Below are 15,617 nucleotides of genomic sequence, written 5' to 3'. Positions count from 1 at the left end.
TTTTTTTTTTTTTTTTACCTGAACTGGAAAACAAACAAAAAAAACAAAAATCAGCCTGTATGACGGTTCATAGACTTGAATTCCTGTTCAAGTCTATGAAACCAAAGAACACAGCTAGGACACACAGAACGGACACAGGACACACACAGCTAGGACACACACAAAACGGACACAGGACACACACAGAAAGGACACGTGTGTGTGTGTGTGTGTGTGTGTGTGTGTGTGTGTGTGTGTGTGTCAGTAAACATGTATCACGTGAAAGCCTCTGCCTCACATTTGGCACGCCACACCGAAGAAAAGCCACCATGAAGCCACATAATATGTGCCATAAAGCTTTTGACTAACACTTCAACTATCATTGACATCATGATTCATAATATGTGCCATAATGCTTTTGACTAATACTTCAACTATCATTGACATCACGGGCATCATACAGTAAAAAAGAAAAATCACACACGTGTGAACTGAGTGGTGCAATTCCCCCCCCCTCTCTCTCTCTCTCTCTCTCTCATTAGAGACACAGCACTACCCCTCTCTCTGTTTCTGGCGCCCCCTACTGGTATAAATAAGTCAAATACTCGTGCTCATACAGGTACACAAACATACACACAAACAGGTACACGGACATTGCTGGTTGTAGGAGTGGTTGCACCACTCAAAAAACACACTGTTCCAAATTGAACGCAGGCTTTAGCAACCAATTACACATTAGTAGAAGAGTTGGAACCAAGTGTAGGCCCGTCACAATGATCACATCATCGCCGAACACATTTTGAGTATACAATATGAACTATTGGCCGTCATAATACATTACTTACACAAGTTCTTGTCATATCATATTGTGTATCAAGAGCCACACAATTTAAGCTGCTATAAGCAATACTATGTCAACATTTTTTTTGGTATTCAGACAGCCAGCATTACCAAAATAATAGTCTCTGTGACACACATCTAGGGGCCGCAATCTCCATTCAAAGATGTTCCTACCTAGAAGCTTTGTCATTGGTCGGAAAAAAAAGAAACCCAGGTCAAAATGACTAACCGATCAGGAAGTAGACAGGAAAATCGACCAATGACAAAGCTTCTAGGAAAATCTTTTAATGCAGATTACTAGATGTTTCACAGAGACTACGTTGTGTTTGGGAGCATTTTACCCATTGCTGGCTGTCAAAAAAAAAATAGGTTATTATTTTACATTATATATTATTACATAGCAGCTTTAAATCGCAAATTATTTGTATGAAAAGTAAAATGTGGTTGCACACCGGCCGCGTTTTTCGGAAAACCGATGGAGAAACGCCCCTTAAAAAACAGAATTTGCGCTCGGTGTGTGGAGACCTTAAGCATCAAGTAAATTGTCATGACGGTGACAGCCCTAACCATGGGGTGTCTGTGACAATGTTTATCCCTTCACGGTTTCACCCGGACAACATAAGGCATGTATTGTGGGGTTTGCTTTGAGGTATTCTTCTCACACACACACACAGAGGCTGACTGGTGTGTAACCGCAGACCGTGTGGCCAAATACACACAACCCACAATGCTGAGGCCGTATATAAACATGACCTCAGTTGCCAAGTAAAAAGGGAACTTTCCAAGGTATGGGAAATGGGACTCTCTTTCACTATAGTTTTGATCATACACAGACAGCTTACGATTATTTGTGTTATTATAAAAAATTATAATAATCACCATTATTATAGTTTTTGCTGCTACAATGTGTGAAGAGTATACAGAACAAAAACAATGTTACTCTTCTTGCACTCTTCTACACAAGATGCCAACAAAAATGCCCGAAAACCGTGACCCATTTCATGGCCATTATTATATTCCAATTCATTCCGTGACATTATCTATTCATCAGGCTATTTAACCCATTCTGACCTGAGATCAGATTCATACGAGGTTTCCACTGGACACACACTGGTCTGATGAACCCATTCTGACCTGAGATCAGATTCTAAAAAATGTCAGTCGTTCTTCGATTTTTCAAAAATAGCAGACCTACAAGCTCGTAGCGCGCCACTCGGTGGCGCGCTATGAGCTTGTAGATCTGCTATTTTTCAATAGCTAAAGCATGACATGATTCTAACACCAAAATGGGTTCCCGTTCAGAATGGGTTAAATAAATGGGTTTGGCGATGATAATAATGGCCCCGTTGCACCGGGGCTATTCTTTTTGTCCAGCTGCTGACGTTGATAATACCGCTGACTGTGAGAGGAGGGAGAAGTTATGTGAGGAATCCTACTGTTAGCAAAACCTATCCGACAGGCACATGAAACAACAGGCTGTGGGCTGCCCGCAGGCACACACACACACACACACACACACACACACACACACACACACACACACGCACAGTTATCCGTCAGCTGTGTGGATGTGCTTAAATAAACGTTGGTCCACGATCCAAGAAAAACTGCCGACCTCACTCAAAGGATGCAGTCATAATCCGCTGCGCCGATCGCACTTTAGAGGGGGAGGGGGAAAGCAGCGCTCTTCAATCACAGACGGAGGGAATGAACCGTCGAGGCCCGTTTCTACACTGACAAACGGCGTGTGAATTAAACTGTCGTATTGTCGCCGTGCTGTGGAAACCACCCCCACAATGTCCAAAGCGGGTTACTTTTCAGGAAACGTAAAAACTTAAAAAAAATAATCTGATCTCAGGTCAAAATGGGATAATTACGTTTTACACAGCTAAAATAGCAGATCTGCACATTGTAAAGCTTGTAGATTCTATTCTTCGCTACAACATTAACAACATCAAAAGAGGACATATAAAGATGCGAGGTCTCTGCCTGACAAAAACAGTATACAGAATAAGAAACAGAGTTGTTTGATTGCGTAAGGAGGAAATGGATGAAAACACTATAGGGTAACACAATGGGGGGAAAAAGGGCAAAAATGAAGGAGAAAAAAAAAGGACAAAAGTGAGGCAGAGCTCGCTGCAAAAAAGTCAATTACGTGACACTCCAAAGAGCAGACAAAAAGGAGGCCAACGCTCCTTTAAAACACTTTCCCTTCCCCAACACGAGTTGCACAAGTTCATTGACTGTAGAAAAGCTTCCCTCCCAATAACGAGATACACAACTTGTGTTTTCATTGTCGAATTCACGTTTTTAAATACGTTTTTAAGACTTACGGTGTTTCTATCTGACAGAGTGGGATAGGTGACACGTTTACATGACGTCACACTGGCATGCAAAGGATTCTGGGAAATTGAGGCCCAATGCATTGCAATGGGCGGCGGTGGCGCGCAGCTCTGTTGTGCGAGTGAGATAATTGTCCAGACAACAGTCTTGTCAAAAGTCGACTATTGTAACTCCCTCCTTACTGGCCTACCAGCATGTGCACTTAAGCCTCTCCAGCTGATCAAAAATGCTCGCTTGGTCTTCAACCAGCCAAAATTCTCACATGTCTCCCCCCCTGCTCCGCTCCCTCCACTGGCTCCCGGTCGCTGCCCGCACAGAATACAAAACTCTGATGCTGGCATTCAAAGCAACCAAAGGTATGGCTCCCACCATATCTTGCAAGTATGATTGAACCCTACAAACCCTCCCCGCGCACTCAGATCAGCCAACGCAGGGAAGCTGGAAGTACCCTCACTAAAAACGCCGGGACAACGCTCCACACGTCCCAAACTCTTCTCCCTTCTGGCTCCAAAACTGTGGAATGCACTTCCCATTGCAGTCAGAACTGCAGCATCACTCCCAATCTTCCGCCGTAGTCTGAAAACCCACCTTTTCAGACTCCATCATCATGGCCCATAGCACTTACCCCACCCCCTTAGATAGCATTTCTGTAGACTTAGATAGCATTTGATACAGACTTATAGCATGTTATGTAGAGAGCACTAGAATTGCATTGTATATAGTCATAGCACGCCATAGTACATATGTATAGCATAGTAGTATATATGTATAGTTTATATGTAGAGTTTCATTATATAGATATTCCACTGTTACTTTCTTAGCTTACGCATGTTTCATGATAAATGTTTTTATGTGATGTATTCCCATGCTTTTGTTCTTGCTTAATGTAAGGTCGCTCTGGATTAAGAGCGTCTGCTAAATGCCTTAATTGTAAAATGAAACCAAATGGACCCTTTACAAGTCCATTTGGTTTCATTTTACACTGCCTAAGTTAATTTACAAGAAGTCTACACAATTAGAGAATGTAGAAGAATTGTTATTTTGATCAACGTCTGCCTGGTTTATCTCTCCTAATGGTACCAACATCAATCCAGCACGGAGACGTGTACATTATTCTTTAGTTTTGGGTCTGCGAGGCTAAATCTCATCAAACGGTGGCCCTTGGCTCAAATGCAGACTAAATAATGGGCCTCGACATGAAAAGGGTTACGTAGACGGCACTAGAATTGCATTTTATGTAGTCATAGCACTTTATAGTACATAATAGTATAGTATAGTTCTATTTCGTCCCTGCTGACCGCCAGAGGCGGTGCTTTAAGCACTGAATACGTCCCTTCGCGCATGCGCAGTCGAGTATTTATACCAACAATGTCAATTTTGACCCCGTGATGACCCCCGGAGTAGTCTATAACTTCCGGCAGTCACCTGGGGCTCAGTCCCTAATTTCTTCTCGCTGCGCAAGTTGTACACAGTACAGAGTTCTACAGCAGAATTGAACTGCATTGTTACAGAACTATTGAGTTGCTGGTAGTCCCGTGACCATTATTGGTCGGAGTAGCGACGCGCGTTCGCCCTCCAGGAACTGCGACTCTTATCATCTTATCATCTTATATCTTCTTTTCCCCGTGGGAACGAACTAAAGGTAAGCAAACAACCCCTGTGCGCATAGGCTGCGTGCGCGCTGCTTCCCTGCCACACACACGGTTGCGTGCTACGATCGGTGACCTGATAGCGTCCCGTTCAGCACTGGTTAAAGCTGAACGGATAAGTTCGGGTCTCTTTGCCAGCTTACACTGTTTGATTCCCATGCATGCATTTAATTGAATTGTATGCTATGCGGTAGTGCTAGTGACGGCAAGCGTAGCGCTGCCCGCTCCCAGCACGTTAGCCGACATTGCTAATTTGCTATTGTTTATTGTTTAGTTTTCTGTTTAGCCCGTGTCTGCGACGCGGCACGCCGCAGCACGGTGCAACTCGAGTAACACTCATTCTGTGTACTGTAGTGTACTTATTTAATGATACTATTAAGCTTATAGTTTAAGTTTGGCGTTACTTCAGTAACCCCGGATATGTGAATTAGCTTGACTGATTTGGTCGTCACTGTTTTCAAGAGTGTACTTTAATTTCGGCATAGAGTCACTGCCTCTTTATAGGTTGTTGTTTGTCAAATTAGATATATGTAACTATACGTTGTATTGTTATTATTATTATATACTAATTAATAATATAATATTAATAGTATATATTAATATAATAATAATTATATATTATATATATTATATTATTATTATATACTGTATGTAATTATATATTATATATATTGTATTATTATTATATACTATATATAATTATATATTATATATACTGTTCTATCGCTGTTAAAGCACCCCTTAGCCGGCATAGGTGGCGTGCGCGCCCCCTTCCTCCAGCTAAGCGGCCTTTAGCACAGCCAACAGTAGCCTCTGCTGGCACAGGCAGCGTCTGCGCTCCCTCCCTCCAGCATACGGCTCCACCTCTAGCAACCACTAGCGTCCGCGCTCTGGGCTACATCTGTGGGTTACCGATGGACGAACCCTGCCACCACCTGTGCACCTCCTGTCAGGCTCCTCTGCGGCCAGAGGATGGGCATGACCTCTGCCCTGGGTGTCTTGGCCCCCAACATCTGAGGGAGGCACTCGGCGACAACCCATGCATGAACTGCACCATCATGCCCCGGGAGGTGAGGATAGCCAGGTTGGCACAGGTGGAGAAGGTGGACGGTGAGCTTCCCCCATTGGGCATGCTAACCCAACGACAGACCAGGGCTTCCAAGCGTCGATCCACCACACCTGCTACCTCGACCCCTGCTTCCAAGAGAAGGGCGGGGCCTGACCATAGGCTATCATCTAAGGTCGACCAGATGTCTGCCGACCTGGCCCTAATGAGGGCCATGTTCATGGCCCGTCAGCCCGAGATCCAGCCGGAGGACGTAGAACCACCTACTCCGCCGATGCCGCACCTGATCCCTGAGGGTCAGGACCCGGACACACTGTCCCTGGCGGCCTCAGCCACCCACTTCCACGACTATGACGAAAGTGAGGCGGATGGGGCAGAGGCGGCTTCCGAGGCCTCTGAGCAGGGCTCGTACTCATCAGCCCAGACCGGTCTGACTGAGACGGCTGGCGGCTCCATGAGGGCCGCCCTGTACATGGCTCTTGATCATCAGGGCCTGGCTGGACCGCAGCAGGCGGAGTCAGCCCCGTCAAGCCGTTTCTTCAAGAACAAGCCAGCCCCCTCTAGCTTTACCGTTCCTCACTCAGAGGACTTCCTGAAGGAGCTACACACTTGCTGGAGAGACTCGAAGGCTTGCTCTCGTCTCTCTGCCGATGGGCGTATGCTCGCGGCCATGGACAACCCGGAAGGAGTCGGCCTGCAGCGCATGCCGGCTGTGGAGCCCTGCATCGCTTCCTTAGTTGTCGACCCCGACGAGGCGCTACGGCAGGACACCAGGTGCCCCCGACCCCAGTGCAGGACCACCGATGACCTCCTCATAAGGGCTTATGATGCAGGAGCCCGTGCCGGGAGGATCTCCAACTCCCTGTCACACCTCATGCTCGCCCTCTCTGCATCTCTGCAGGCGAACAACGCGAGCGCAGAGCCCGCAGACGCCAACACCCTCTGCGACGCATCACTGGAGGCATTCGGCCTCATGTCAAGAGAGCTGGGACGGATGATGTCCACTCTCGTTCAGGCGCGGCGCCAAGTCTGGCTCTCTCAGGCCAACCTGACTGAGAAGACCAGGGCAACCCTGCGCGGTCTTCCAGTGGTGCCGGGAGCGATATTCGGCCCAGCTGCGAGGGAAGCGCTGGACCGCACAATCCGGGCCAGGGCGGACAAGGAGCAGCTGTCAAGCCTGAGGCGACAGCGCATGCCTCCCCCAGAGGGACCTCCCAACAGGAGCAGAGGCCCCTCGGCCGCCACCCGAGCTCGCCTGCCACAGGCCCCCACTTGGGGCCAGCGCACTTCCCAGCGGACTGAACAGAGGCAGGGCCATAACCCTGGCCGGCCCTCTACTAGGCAGTTTCGTGCCCCGGGCCCTGGGGGACCCCCCCCCAGGGCCCCTAGGGGCCGGGGGGGCAGACGCTGAGACCACGCGGCCGGCCGTCGGATACTTTACACCTCAGCAGCTCAGGTACTGGGCTGCTCAAGCTTCGGACACGTGGGTGATTGCCACCTTAACCCACGGGTACAAGCTTCAGTTCCGACGCCGGCCCCCCACAGCCGGCCGGGTCAGAATGACCACTATAGCCGACCCGGCAAAGGCCCTTGCCCTAGACCAGGAGCTGTCCATCCTCCTGGCCAAGGGCGCCATCGAAGCAGTAGACCCCCGGGAGCACCCCAGGGGGTTCTACTCCACATACTTCCTAGTGCCAAAGAAGACAGGCGGTTTTCGCCCCGTCTTAGACCTGAGGGTGCTAAACAAATACATGAAGGTCATTCCGTTCCACATGTTGACCTCAAGGGACGTCCTGCAATCCATCGCCCACAGGGAATGGTTCACATCAGTGGACCTAAAGGACGCATATTTTCATGTCCCCATTGCTCGGCAACACCGCCAGTTCCTGCGGTTTGCCTATCGGGGCCGCCACTGGCAGTTCAGAGTTCTGCCGTTCGGACTCTCCCTCTCTCCGAGAGTATTCACGAGGTGTGTGGCAGCGGCGCTGGCGCCTCTCCAATCGCAGGGCGTCAAGATCCTGCCATACCTCGACGACTGGCTGATCTGTGCGCCATCCCAGGCGCTGGTAGCCGAGGACACAGCACGTCTCCTGTCCCATGCAGCCCGGCTGGGGTTAAAGGTAAATGTGGAAAAAAGTTGCCTGATCCCATCCCAAACCACAACATTTATTGGTCTGGCGTTACACACCAGAACGATGAAAGCCTGTCCGTCCTCACGCCGGGTGGACGACATTATGAAGTTTCTTCCCATGTTCCGGAGAGGCAGTCGGCTGTCGCTCATCACATTCCTCCGCCTCTTGGGCAAACTGACGTCCGTGGCGGCCGTTGTCCCCCTGGGTTTGCTGCGACTGCGCCCCATGCAGAGGTGGCCGAACAGTTTTCAGTTGGACGCCGAGCGACACAGACACAAAAAGATAACCGTGTCACAACAGTGTCTACTCGCCCTAGCCCCATGGAGAGACAGGGCTTACCTGTCGAGGGGGGTCCCTATGGGGTCCATTCCCTCTCGCAGGGAGATCGTCACCACCGACGCTTGCCCCCTGGGCTGGGGTGCGGTGTGGCAGAGCAGGACAGCTCGCAACCAGTGGTCGGCGGAAGATCGCCGAGACCACATAAACGTGCTGGAGCTACGTGCGGTGCACATGGCTCTACAACGCTTCCTGCCATACTTGAGAGGCAGGCACATACTCGTACGGTCAGACAACACCTCAACCGTATTCCACATCAACCACCAGGGCGGAACCAAGTCTGCACGACTACTAGAGGTGTCCACAGACCTGCTGACGTGGGCGGCCCCCCGTCTCACCAGCCTACGGGCGGTGCACATACCAGGGGAGCGGAACCACCTCGCAGACTTCCTCTCCCGCCAGAAGCCCCCGTCAGGGGAATGGCGCCTCCATCCAGAGGTGGTGCACACCATCTGGGCCCGCTTCGGGAGAGCACAGGTGGACCTATTCGCTTCAGGGGAGTCAACCCACTGCCCTCGCTGGTTTTCCCTAGCGGAAACCATCAGTCCTCTAGGCCTGGACGCACTGGCGCACCCCTGGCCACAGGAGCTGCTCTATGCATTTCCACCACTTCCTCTGGTACGTTCAGTTCTCCAGAGGGTCGTTCAGGAGGGTCACACCATCCTGCTGGTGGCCCCTTTCTGGCCAGGGAGGACATGGTTCCCCCTGCTCCACAGCCTCTGTCACGGAACGCCTTGGCGCCTCCCCGACAGGAGGGACCTACTGTCACAGCTGGGAGGCCGGATCTGGCACCCATGCCCACAACGCCTCCAGCTGTGCGTCTGGCCGCTCAGGGGCCGGAGCCACTGCTGAGCAGCCCGGTGAGATACACCATACTGAACGCCAGAGCGCCGTCCACCAGGCTACAGTATGACAACAGGTGGAAGCTGTTTTCCAGCTGGTGTAGGGATCTGGGCGAAGACCCAGTACACTGCCCTGTACCCAAAATCCTGGAGTTCCTACAATCTCTACTAGGTAAGGGCCGGTCCCCCTCTACCTTGAAGGTTTACGTGGCAGCAATTTCCTGCCGCCATGTGGCAATTAACGACCGCACAGTAGGGAGCCACAACCTGGTGTCCCTCTTCCTGAGAGGGGCTCGGAGGTTGCATCCCCCGAGAGCTCCGAGGGCTCCGTTATGGGACCTTAACCGGGTACTGGACGCCCTGTGCGGGCCTCCCTTCGAACCCTTGGCACAGGCCGAGCTGAAGTGGGCGTCATACAAGACATCCCTTCTCCTGGCCATTACATCGGCAAAGCGCGTCAGTGAACTGCACGCTCTGTCAGTCAGTGAAACATGTCTGAGGTGGAACGCAGACGGCTCGGGGGTCACGCTGTGGCCAAACATAGCATTCCTCCCGAAGGTGCTGTCGCAGGCTCACCTCAACCAGCCTATCAGGCTGGCTCGATTTAACCCCCCACCTGGAGAGGGGACAGACAAACTGGAGCTGTTGTGCCCAGTCCGGGCTCTGAGAGCCTACATTGAAGCTACTGCACGCATCAGGCGGGCAGAGCAGCTATTCCTTTGCCATAGTGGTGTGAACAAAGGCGGCGCTCTCTCCAAGCAGCGCCTGTCCCACTGGATTGTAGACACAATCAGCCACGCCTATGAGGTAAGTAACCTCCCCGTACCATCAGGTGTACGGTGCCACTCTACAAGGAGCATTTCCACATCGTGGGCTGCCATGAGAGGGGTGCCCTTGGAGGACATTTGTGCCGCCGCCTCATGGGCTTCGGCAGGCACTTTCTCAAGATTTTACAGGGTGAACGTGGCCACTCCCCACCCATTGGACGTGGTCCTCTTCCCCGAATCCTCCGGTTCTACCCTTTGAGGTTTGTAATCAGGATTCCTCGTGACTTGTCTGGTATAAGTCATTCAGTGCTTAAAGCACCGCCTCTGGCGGTCAGCAGGGACGAAATAGAACGATAGTTACGTATGTAACTACGGTTCTATGAGTCCTGAATGACCGCCAGAGGCACTCTTGTCACTCAGAATCCTCGTGTTCTCGCGAGAAGATTCTGTAGGGACTGAGCCCCAGGTGACTGCCGGAAGTTATAGACTACTCCGGGGGTCATCACGGGGTCAAAATTGACATTGTTGGTATAAATACTCGACTGCGCATGCGCGAAGGGACGTATTCAGTGCTTAAAGCACCGCCTCTGGCGGTCATTCAGGACTCATAGAACCGTAGTTACATACGTAACTATCGTTTTATATAGTTTAATTATATAGATACTCCACTGTTACGTTCTTGGCTTACGCATGTTTCATGATAACTACTTTTTCATGTATGTGACATAATGAAACAATGCCATGCTTTTTTGTTATTTCTTAATGTAAGTCGCTCTGGATTAAGTCATTGTATAAAACCACCGTGCCGTTCCACCTAACGGGTCTCACCTGGTCTTTGACGGCCTGACAGAACAGCGGAGGCCGGTCGGACAGACACGACAGCGTGACCTGGACGAGCAGCAGTGCGTAGTACACGTAGAAGGTGGTGTAGCGCCACACGCACACGTCCGACGGCTGGAAAACACACACAGCGACCATCACATTAAACTCTCTCTGTGTGTGTGTGTGTGTGTGTGTGTGTGTGCCTGCGTGCGTGCGAGAGAGAGAGTAAAACTGCATTTTGACAAACTTGTTCTGTAAGTAGTACACAACTTCTGGTGGCGATAGTTGGCCTAAGTATCCACACCTGTGGTCCTGTGGTCAGGTACGGCCACAATACTGGTCGACAAGTGGTACTGCATGAGAGCTCAAAAGGTGTGACAGCCTAGTCGGTACTATCCAGGCTTTTATTTCTGTTCGCAAAAAAAAATGAAAGCCCGGGGGGGAACCAAGGGGCCAGTGAGGCTTTCCAACGTTGAAGCAACGGGGCCCCTAGTGGTAAGAGGAAGGACTGCAGGCGGACCCCGTGGATTCATGACGAGGAAACCCCGCGCAGCTGGGGGCTTTAACATTGAGCGCTCGGTTGCACTTCCGCATTTGGGCCACCAAACATTTGGTGCCCAAATGCTGAATCTGCGGGGGGAAAAAAGGCGGAAGTATAGACGGTCCTTCCGGGTGCTTCAACACGCCACTGAGCAACTTCCACTGACATGAATAGCGGGTGTCTGCATTAGCTCAGCGGTTGGAGGTCGGGGGTGCTCACGAGGCCGACGCGGGTTCAATGTAGGACAAGCCGTATATATGTTACAGGCTGACCGTTTTGCACATCCTATGGTACTCGCTACGAGAGCAGGAGAGGTATGCAAAAGGAGCATGCCTGCTGCAATGTCTTTATTTAATGTCTGGGGAACCGGAAAACAAAAGTGTGTATCCGTAAACAAGATGTGACAAAACAAAGAGACCTTGAGCGAGGTCTTGCCAACGAAACATTGCGAGTGTTCAGTGGCTAATGTGAGGACTGTGTATAGGAGTCTTCTCCTGTTGGGATCGACTCTCTTCGACCGACGATAAAAGAAAAGGCTTTGGCGTGCGAGTAAAACCTTGACAGACTGGAAGAGTTCAACCTACGGATAATCAATGAATCGTGTACACTTGAAGAAAGAAAATTAAAAATGTGAACGTGTCGACAAAGCATTAGCCTTCATGTCTCACCGAGGGGGCGGGGGGCGATGCATTCAACTCAATGTTTGCAACTTATTATTGTAACTTCTGTGAGAAGCGATTCCACGAGCCACGGACACTTTGAGCAGATACGACTTAAAAGGGACCACACCGCTGTCAAGGTCCATGGGTCTGTTGTTGTTGTTGTTGTTACATCGTATGTGAGGGTACATTAAGCTTTTAACCCATTTTGGACTGATGGCGATTAAAAAAGAAAGAAGGCTTCTAAATCCTAATGGTTTTCTGAAAAACCCATGTTTCTATGTCAGTCGTGCTCAACCTTTTTCATGTCAAGGACCCCCAGAATTATCTCTTATTGGGCCACGGACCCCCCCCCCCATCTCAAAATATGTTGTTCCGGGGACCTCCCCCAGAAGCAAATACTTTTTGAAATATATATTCAAAGAATCACATTTTCACGACTTTAAAAAAACAGCAGATCTACAAGCTCGTATAGCGTGCCACTCAGTGGCAGGCTATACGAGCTTGTAGATCTGCTATTTTTCAACAGCTAAAGTATAACATAATGCTTCAAACACCAAAAAGGGGGTTCCCGCCCCAAAATGGGTTAAACATATGATTATCGCAATACTATCGTTAATCACCGTTATGTTTTTTGCCACAAATAATTTTCATAATCGTCCCATCCCTAGTACTGTACTATACACACACATGTATACACTGTACATCAGTGGTTCTCAAAGTGGGGTACGGGGACCATTAGGGGTCCTTGAGGGAGTTCCAGGGGGCCGTCCCCAGCTAAACGGCAGACAGTTAGGACCCTTATGGGTCTGCAAGTGTTCAAATGGACCGGCCGTTTTGGTTCCATTTGTCCACTCTGAGTTAAATTAACATTGATTTTTTACAATATAAATTGAGGTCCCAGAGATGGGTGTCTAAGACCTAAAGGATGTCAAACAGGGGGGGGTCCCTGGCATATGTTTTCAAATGGGGGGTCCGCGGGCTAATAAGTGTCAATGTGGGGGTCCTTCGCATCATGCAAACGTGTGTGAGAAGTGAGAACTGAGTGTACTGTACTGTACTGTACTGTACTGTACTGTACTGTACTGTACTGTACTGTACTGTACTGTACATGAACCATTGGTCCAGGTTCCAAAGAAGCAGAAGGTCTGGGCCTATAGTCTCACCTTGTCCACAGCCTGGAGGATTTTGGACCTGAAGGTGACGCTGGCACAGAGCAGAGCCAGGAGCCAGAAGCCCAGCATGGGCCCCGACGACTGGACCCCCTTCATCCTCTCATACTGGGTCAGCAGGGTGGCCACCAGCTGGCGCGCACACACACACACACACACACACAGTGACACACACACACACAATTATTAACCCATTTTGACCCGAGATCAGATTCTAAAAATGTCTTCTACATCCGGACCGTTTTCTGAAAAAGCTATGTTTCCATGTCAGTCGTTCTTCGATTTCTCTAAAACAGCAGACCTACAAGCTCGTAGCGCGCCACTCGGTGGCGCGCTACGAGCTTTTTCAATAGCTAAAGCATATCATAATGCTCCAAGACCAAAAGGGGTTCCCGCCCCCAAAATGGGTTAATTCATATTAATTGACAGAATTTGACACTTCGTCATATCGCCAAAACAAAATAAAATAGCCAATCTACCGACACTCAATATTAGAGGTTGTGCATCGGCAACTGTTCAATTAGATTATGATATGATTCAGCAGGTGACAATTCCATTCGCCTCTACGATGCATTGCAAATTATGCGTCACACTGTCCTATGGACATAGATTAAATCCAAATGACTGAAGTCAGTCAGTCGTGGCGAGTTGGCGACGTTAACCCATGTAAATCATGTAATATGTTAAGTTTAGACGCTTAGAGATGTGTGTCTTTGGCGGCTTCGGTTATACGAGGCGCTATAGTCTATAGACTGACCGCCGGGGCCTCACATAATAATAATAATAATAATAACGGCCAGAGGCCAGACCACCGAGTGACATTTCCCTGTCCTTCCTCAGGCTCCCTGATCCTTGTGTTTATTTGATGACTGTGACCTCCTGGCTCTGTTGAAACAGAGAAGCCTTCCTCAGGAACACCCTGCGTGTGTGCGTGTGCGTGTTGCTGTGTGTGTGTGTGTGTGTGTGTGTGTGTGTGCGTGCGATGAACGTCAACTCTCACCATGGTGACTCCCAAGCACGCAGAGGAGTAAAGTAACTAAGGTAAGTACATCTACTCAAACACTGCACTTTAGGTACAATTTTGAGGCATTTGTACTTCACTTGAGTATTTCCAACTTCCAGCAACTTTTACAGTACTTACTCCCACTATAATCTCAGAGGCAAATATTGTATTTTTTTTACTCTACTACTTTTATTTGAACACTTCCGTTACTAAGTCACTTTGTAGATTTTGATTAGTACGACAAGACATACCGTAACCACGTCAGCCCATCTTTGCCATTTGAAAATAGCCAATCCAAATGCGACGCATGCATGCGGCGACACATTGTGAGCTTGTAGATCAGCTGTTTTCATTTCATTTTGAAATGGCACAGTCTGCATAATGAGTACTTTTATTTTTTTATGCCAATACTTTTCTACTTTTACACAAGAACATTTTGAAGTCCGGACTTTTAGTAATAGTAATAGTAATAGTAGTTCTATATTGCAGTATTGACACTTTTGACTTTCAAAACATTCAGTGAATACTTTTTTTTCCCCCACCACTGCCAGCATGGTGTGGGGCTGACCAGGTGTGTGTGATAATGGATTGATTGATTGATTGAATAGTGTTTTAGACAGAAACATAGCAAAAGAGTACATTAAAACTCTTCAAATCCTTGCCGTCTTGGTTCCATTTAGGCCCTATATGCAATCAAATCATAAGACATGAACAATAACAACACAATTCAATATCATCATAATCATCCGCAGGTAGAAAAACTGAAATTCAATATCATTGCAGGAAGGGAAAAACAAACAAAAAAAGGTCAACTCTCACCATGGTGACGCCCAGCACGGTGGGGCTGACCAGGTAGACTGCAGCGGTGGTGCGGTGGGGTTGGCTTCTTTCCCAGAAAGAATAGAAAACATCTGCCCAGCAGATAATCCACAGCAGAAAGCCCACCGCCTGGGCAGGGGACAAAAGACAAAAAGGACTGGTCACATTATCATGTTAAACCCATTTAGACTCGAGTTAAAAACGTTCACTTTGACAGAATACAATATTCAAAGATTTGCGCCACATTTTTAAGATTTTTCAAAAATAGCATTTTTCAATAGCTAAGCATCGTAAAAAGGTTGTTTTATAAAAGACAGAGACTGTCACATATCATGTTAAACGTTGGGGGGGAGGGGGGGGGGGGCAATGCATTGTAAAAAGGTTGTTTTATAAAAGACAGGGACTGTCACATATCATGTTAAACGTTGGGGGGGGGGAGGGGGGGGGCAATGCATTGTAAAAAGGTTGTTTTATAAAAGACAGGGACTGTCACATATCATGTTCGACTCCAGAGATTGTTTATTTTATTCGTGTCGCTCCGTGTGTGTGTGTACTTTGAGACCACTTTATTGATATGAACTTTGGATATTTAAACAGACTCCTCAACCGATAGATACATGTTTGCCAAATGTGAAAATTAATTCATA

At 48.7% G+C, this 15,617-nt stretch overlaps 1 protein-coding gene across 2 annotated transcripts in view; it reads right to left on the bottom strand.

Moving 5' to 3' along the window:
* Positions 1-15,617, bottom strand: part of LOC308324572 (multidrug resistance-associated protein 1-like) — a 93,594-nt gene that overhangs the window by 72,104 nt on the left and 5,873 nt on the right. For both annotated transcript variants that reach the window (XR_013964933.1, XM_080776669.1), the window contains exons 3-5: positions 14,971-15,099; positions 13,143-13,280; positions 10,783-10,908 (exon numbers count right to left, since the gene is read on the bottom strand). Coding sequence is in view for 1 of the 2 variants with exons in the window: in XM_080776669.1 (XP_080632795.1) it covers positions 10,783-10,908; positions 13,143-13,280; positions 14,971-15,099 (393 nt within the window). In the remaining variant the exon portion in view is untranslated. The remainder of the gene's footprint in view (positions 1-10,782; positions 10,909-13,142; positions 13,281-14,970; positions 15,100-15,617) is intronic.

Source organism: Protomyctophum bolini (assembly GCF_963924005.1).
Source record: "Protomyctophum bolini genome assembly, chromosome: 11".
NCBI lineage: Eukaryota > Metazoa > Chordata > Actinopteri > Myctophiformes > Myctophidae > Protomyctophum > Protomyctophum bolini.
This window is presented reverse-complemented; position numbering and strand designations above follow the sequence as displayed.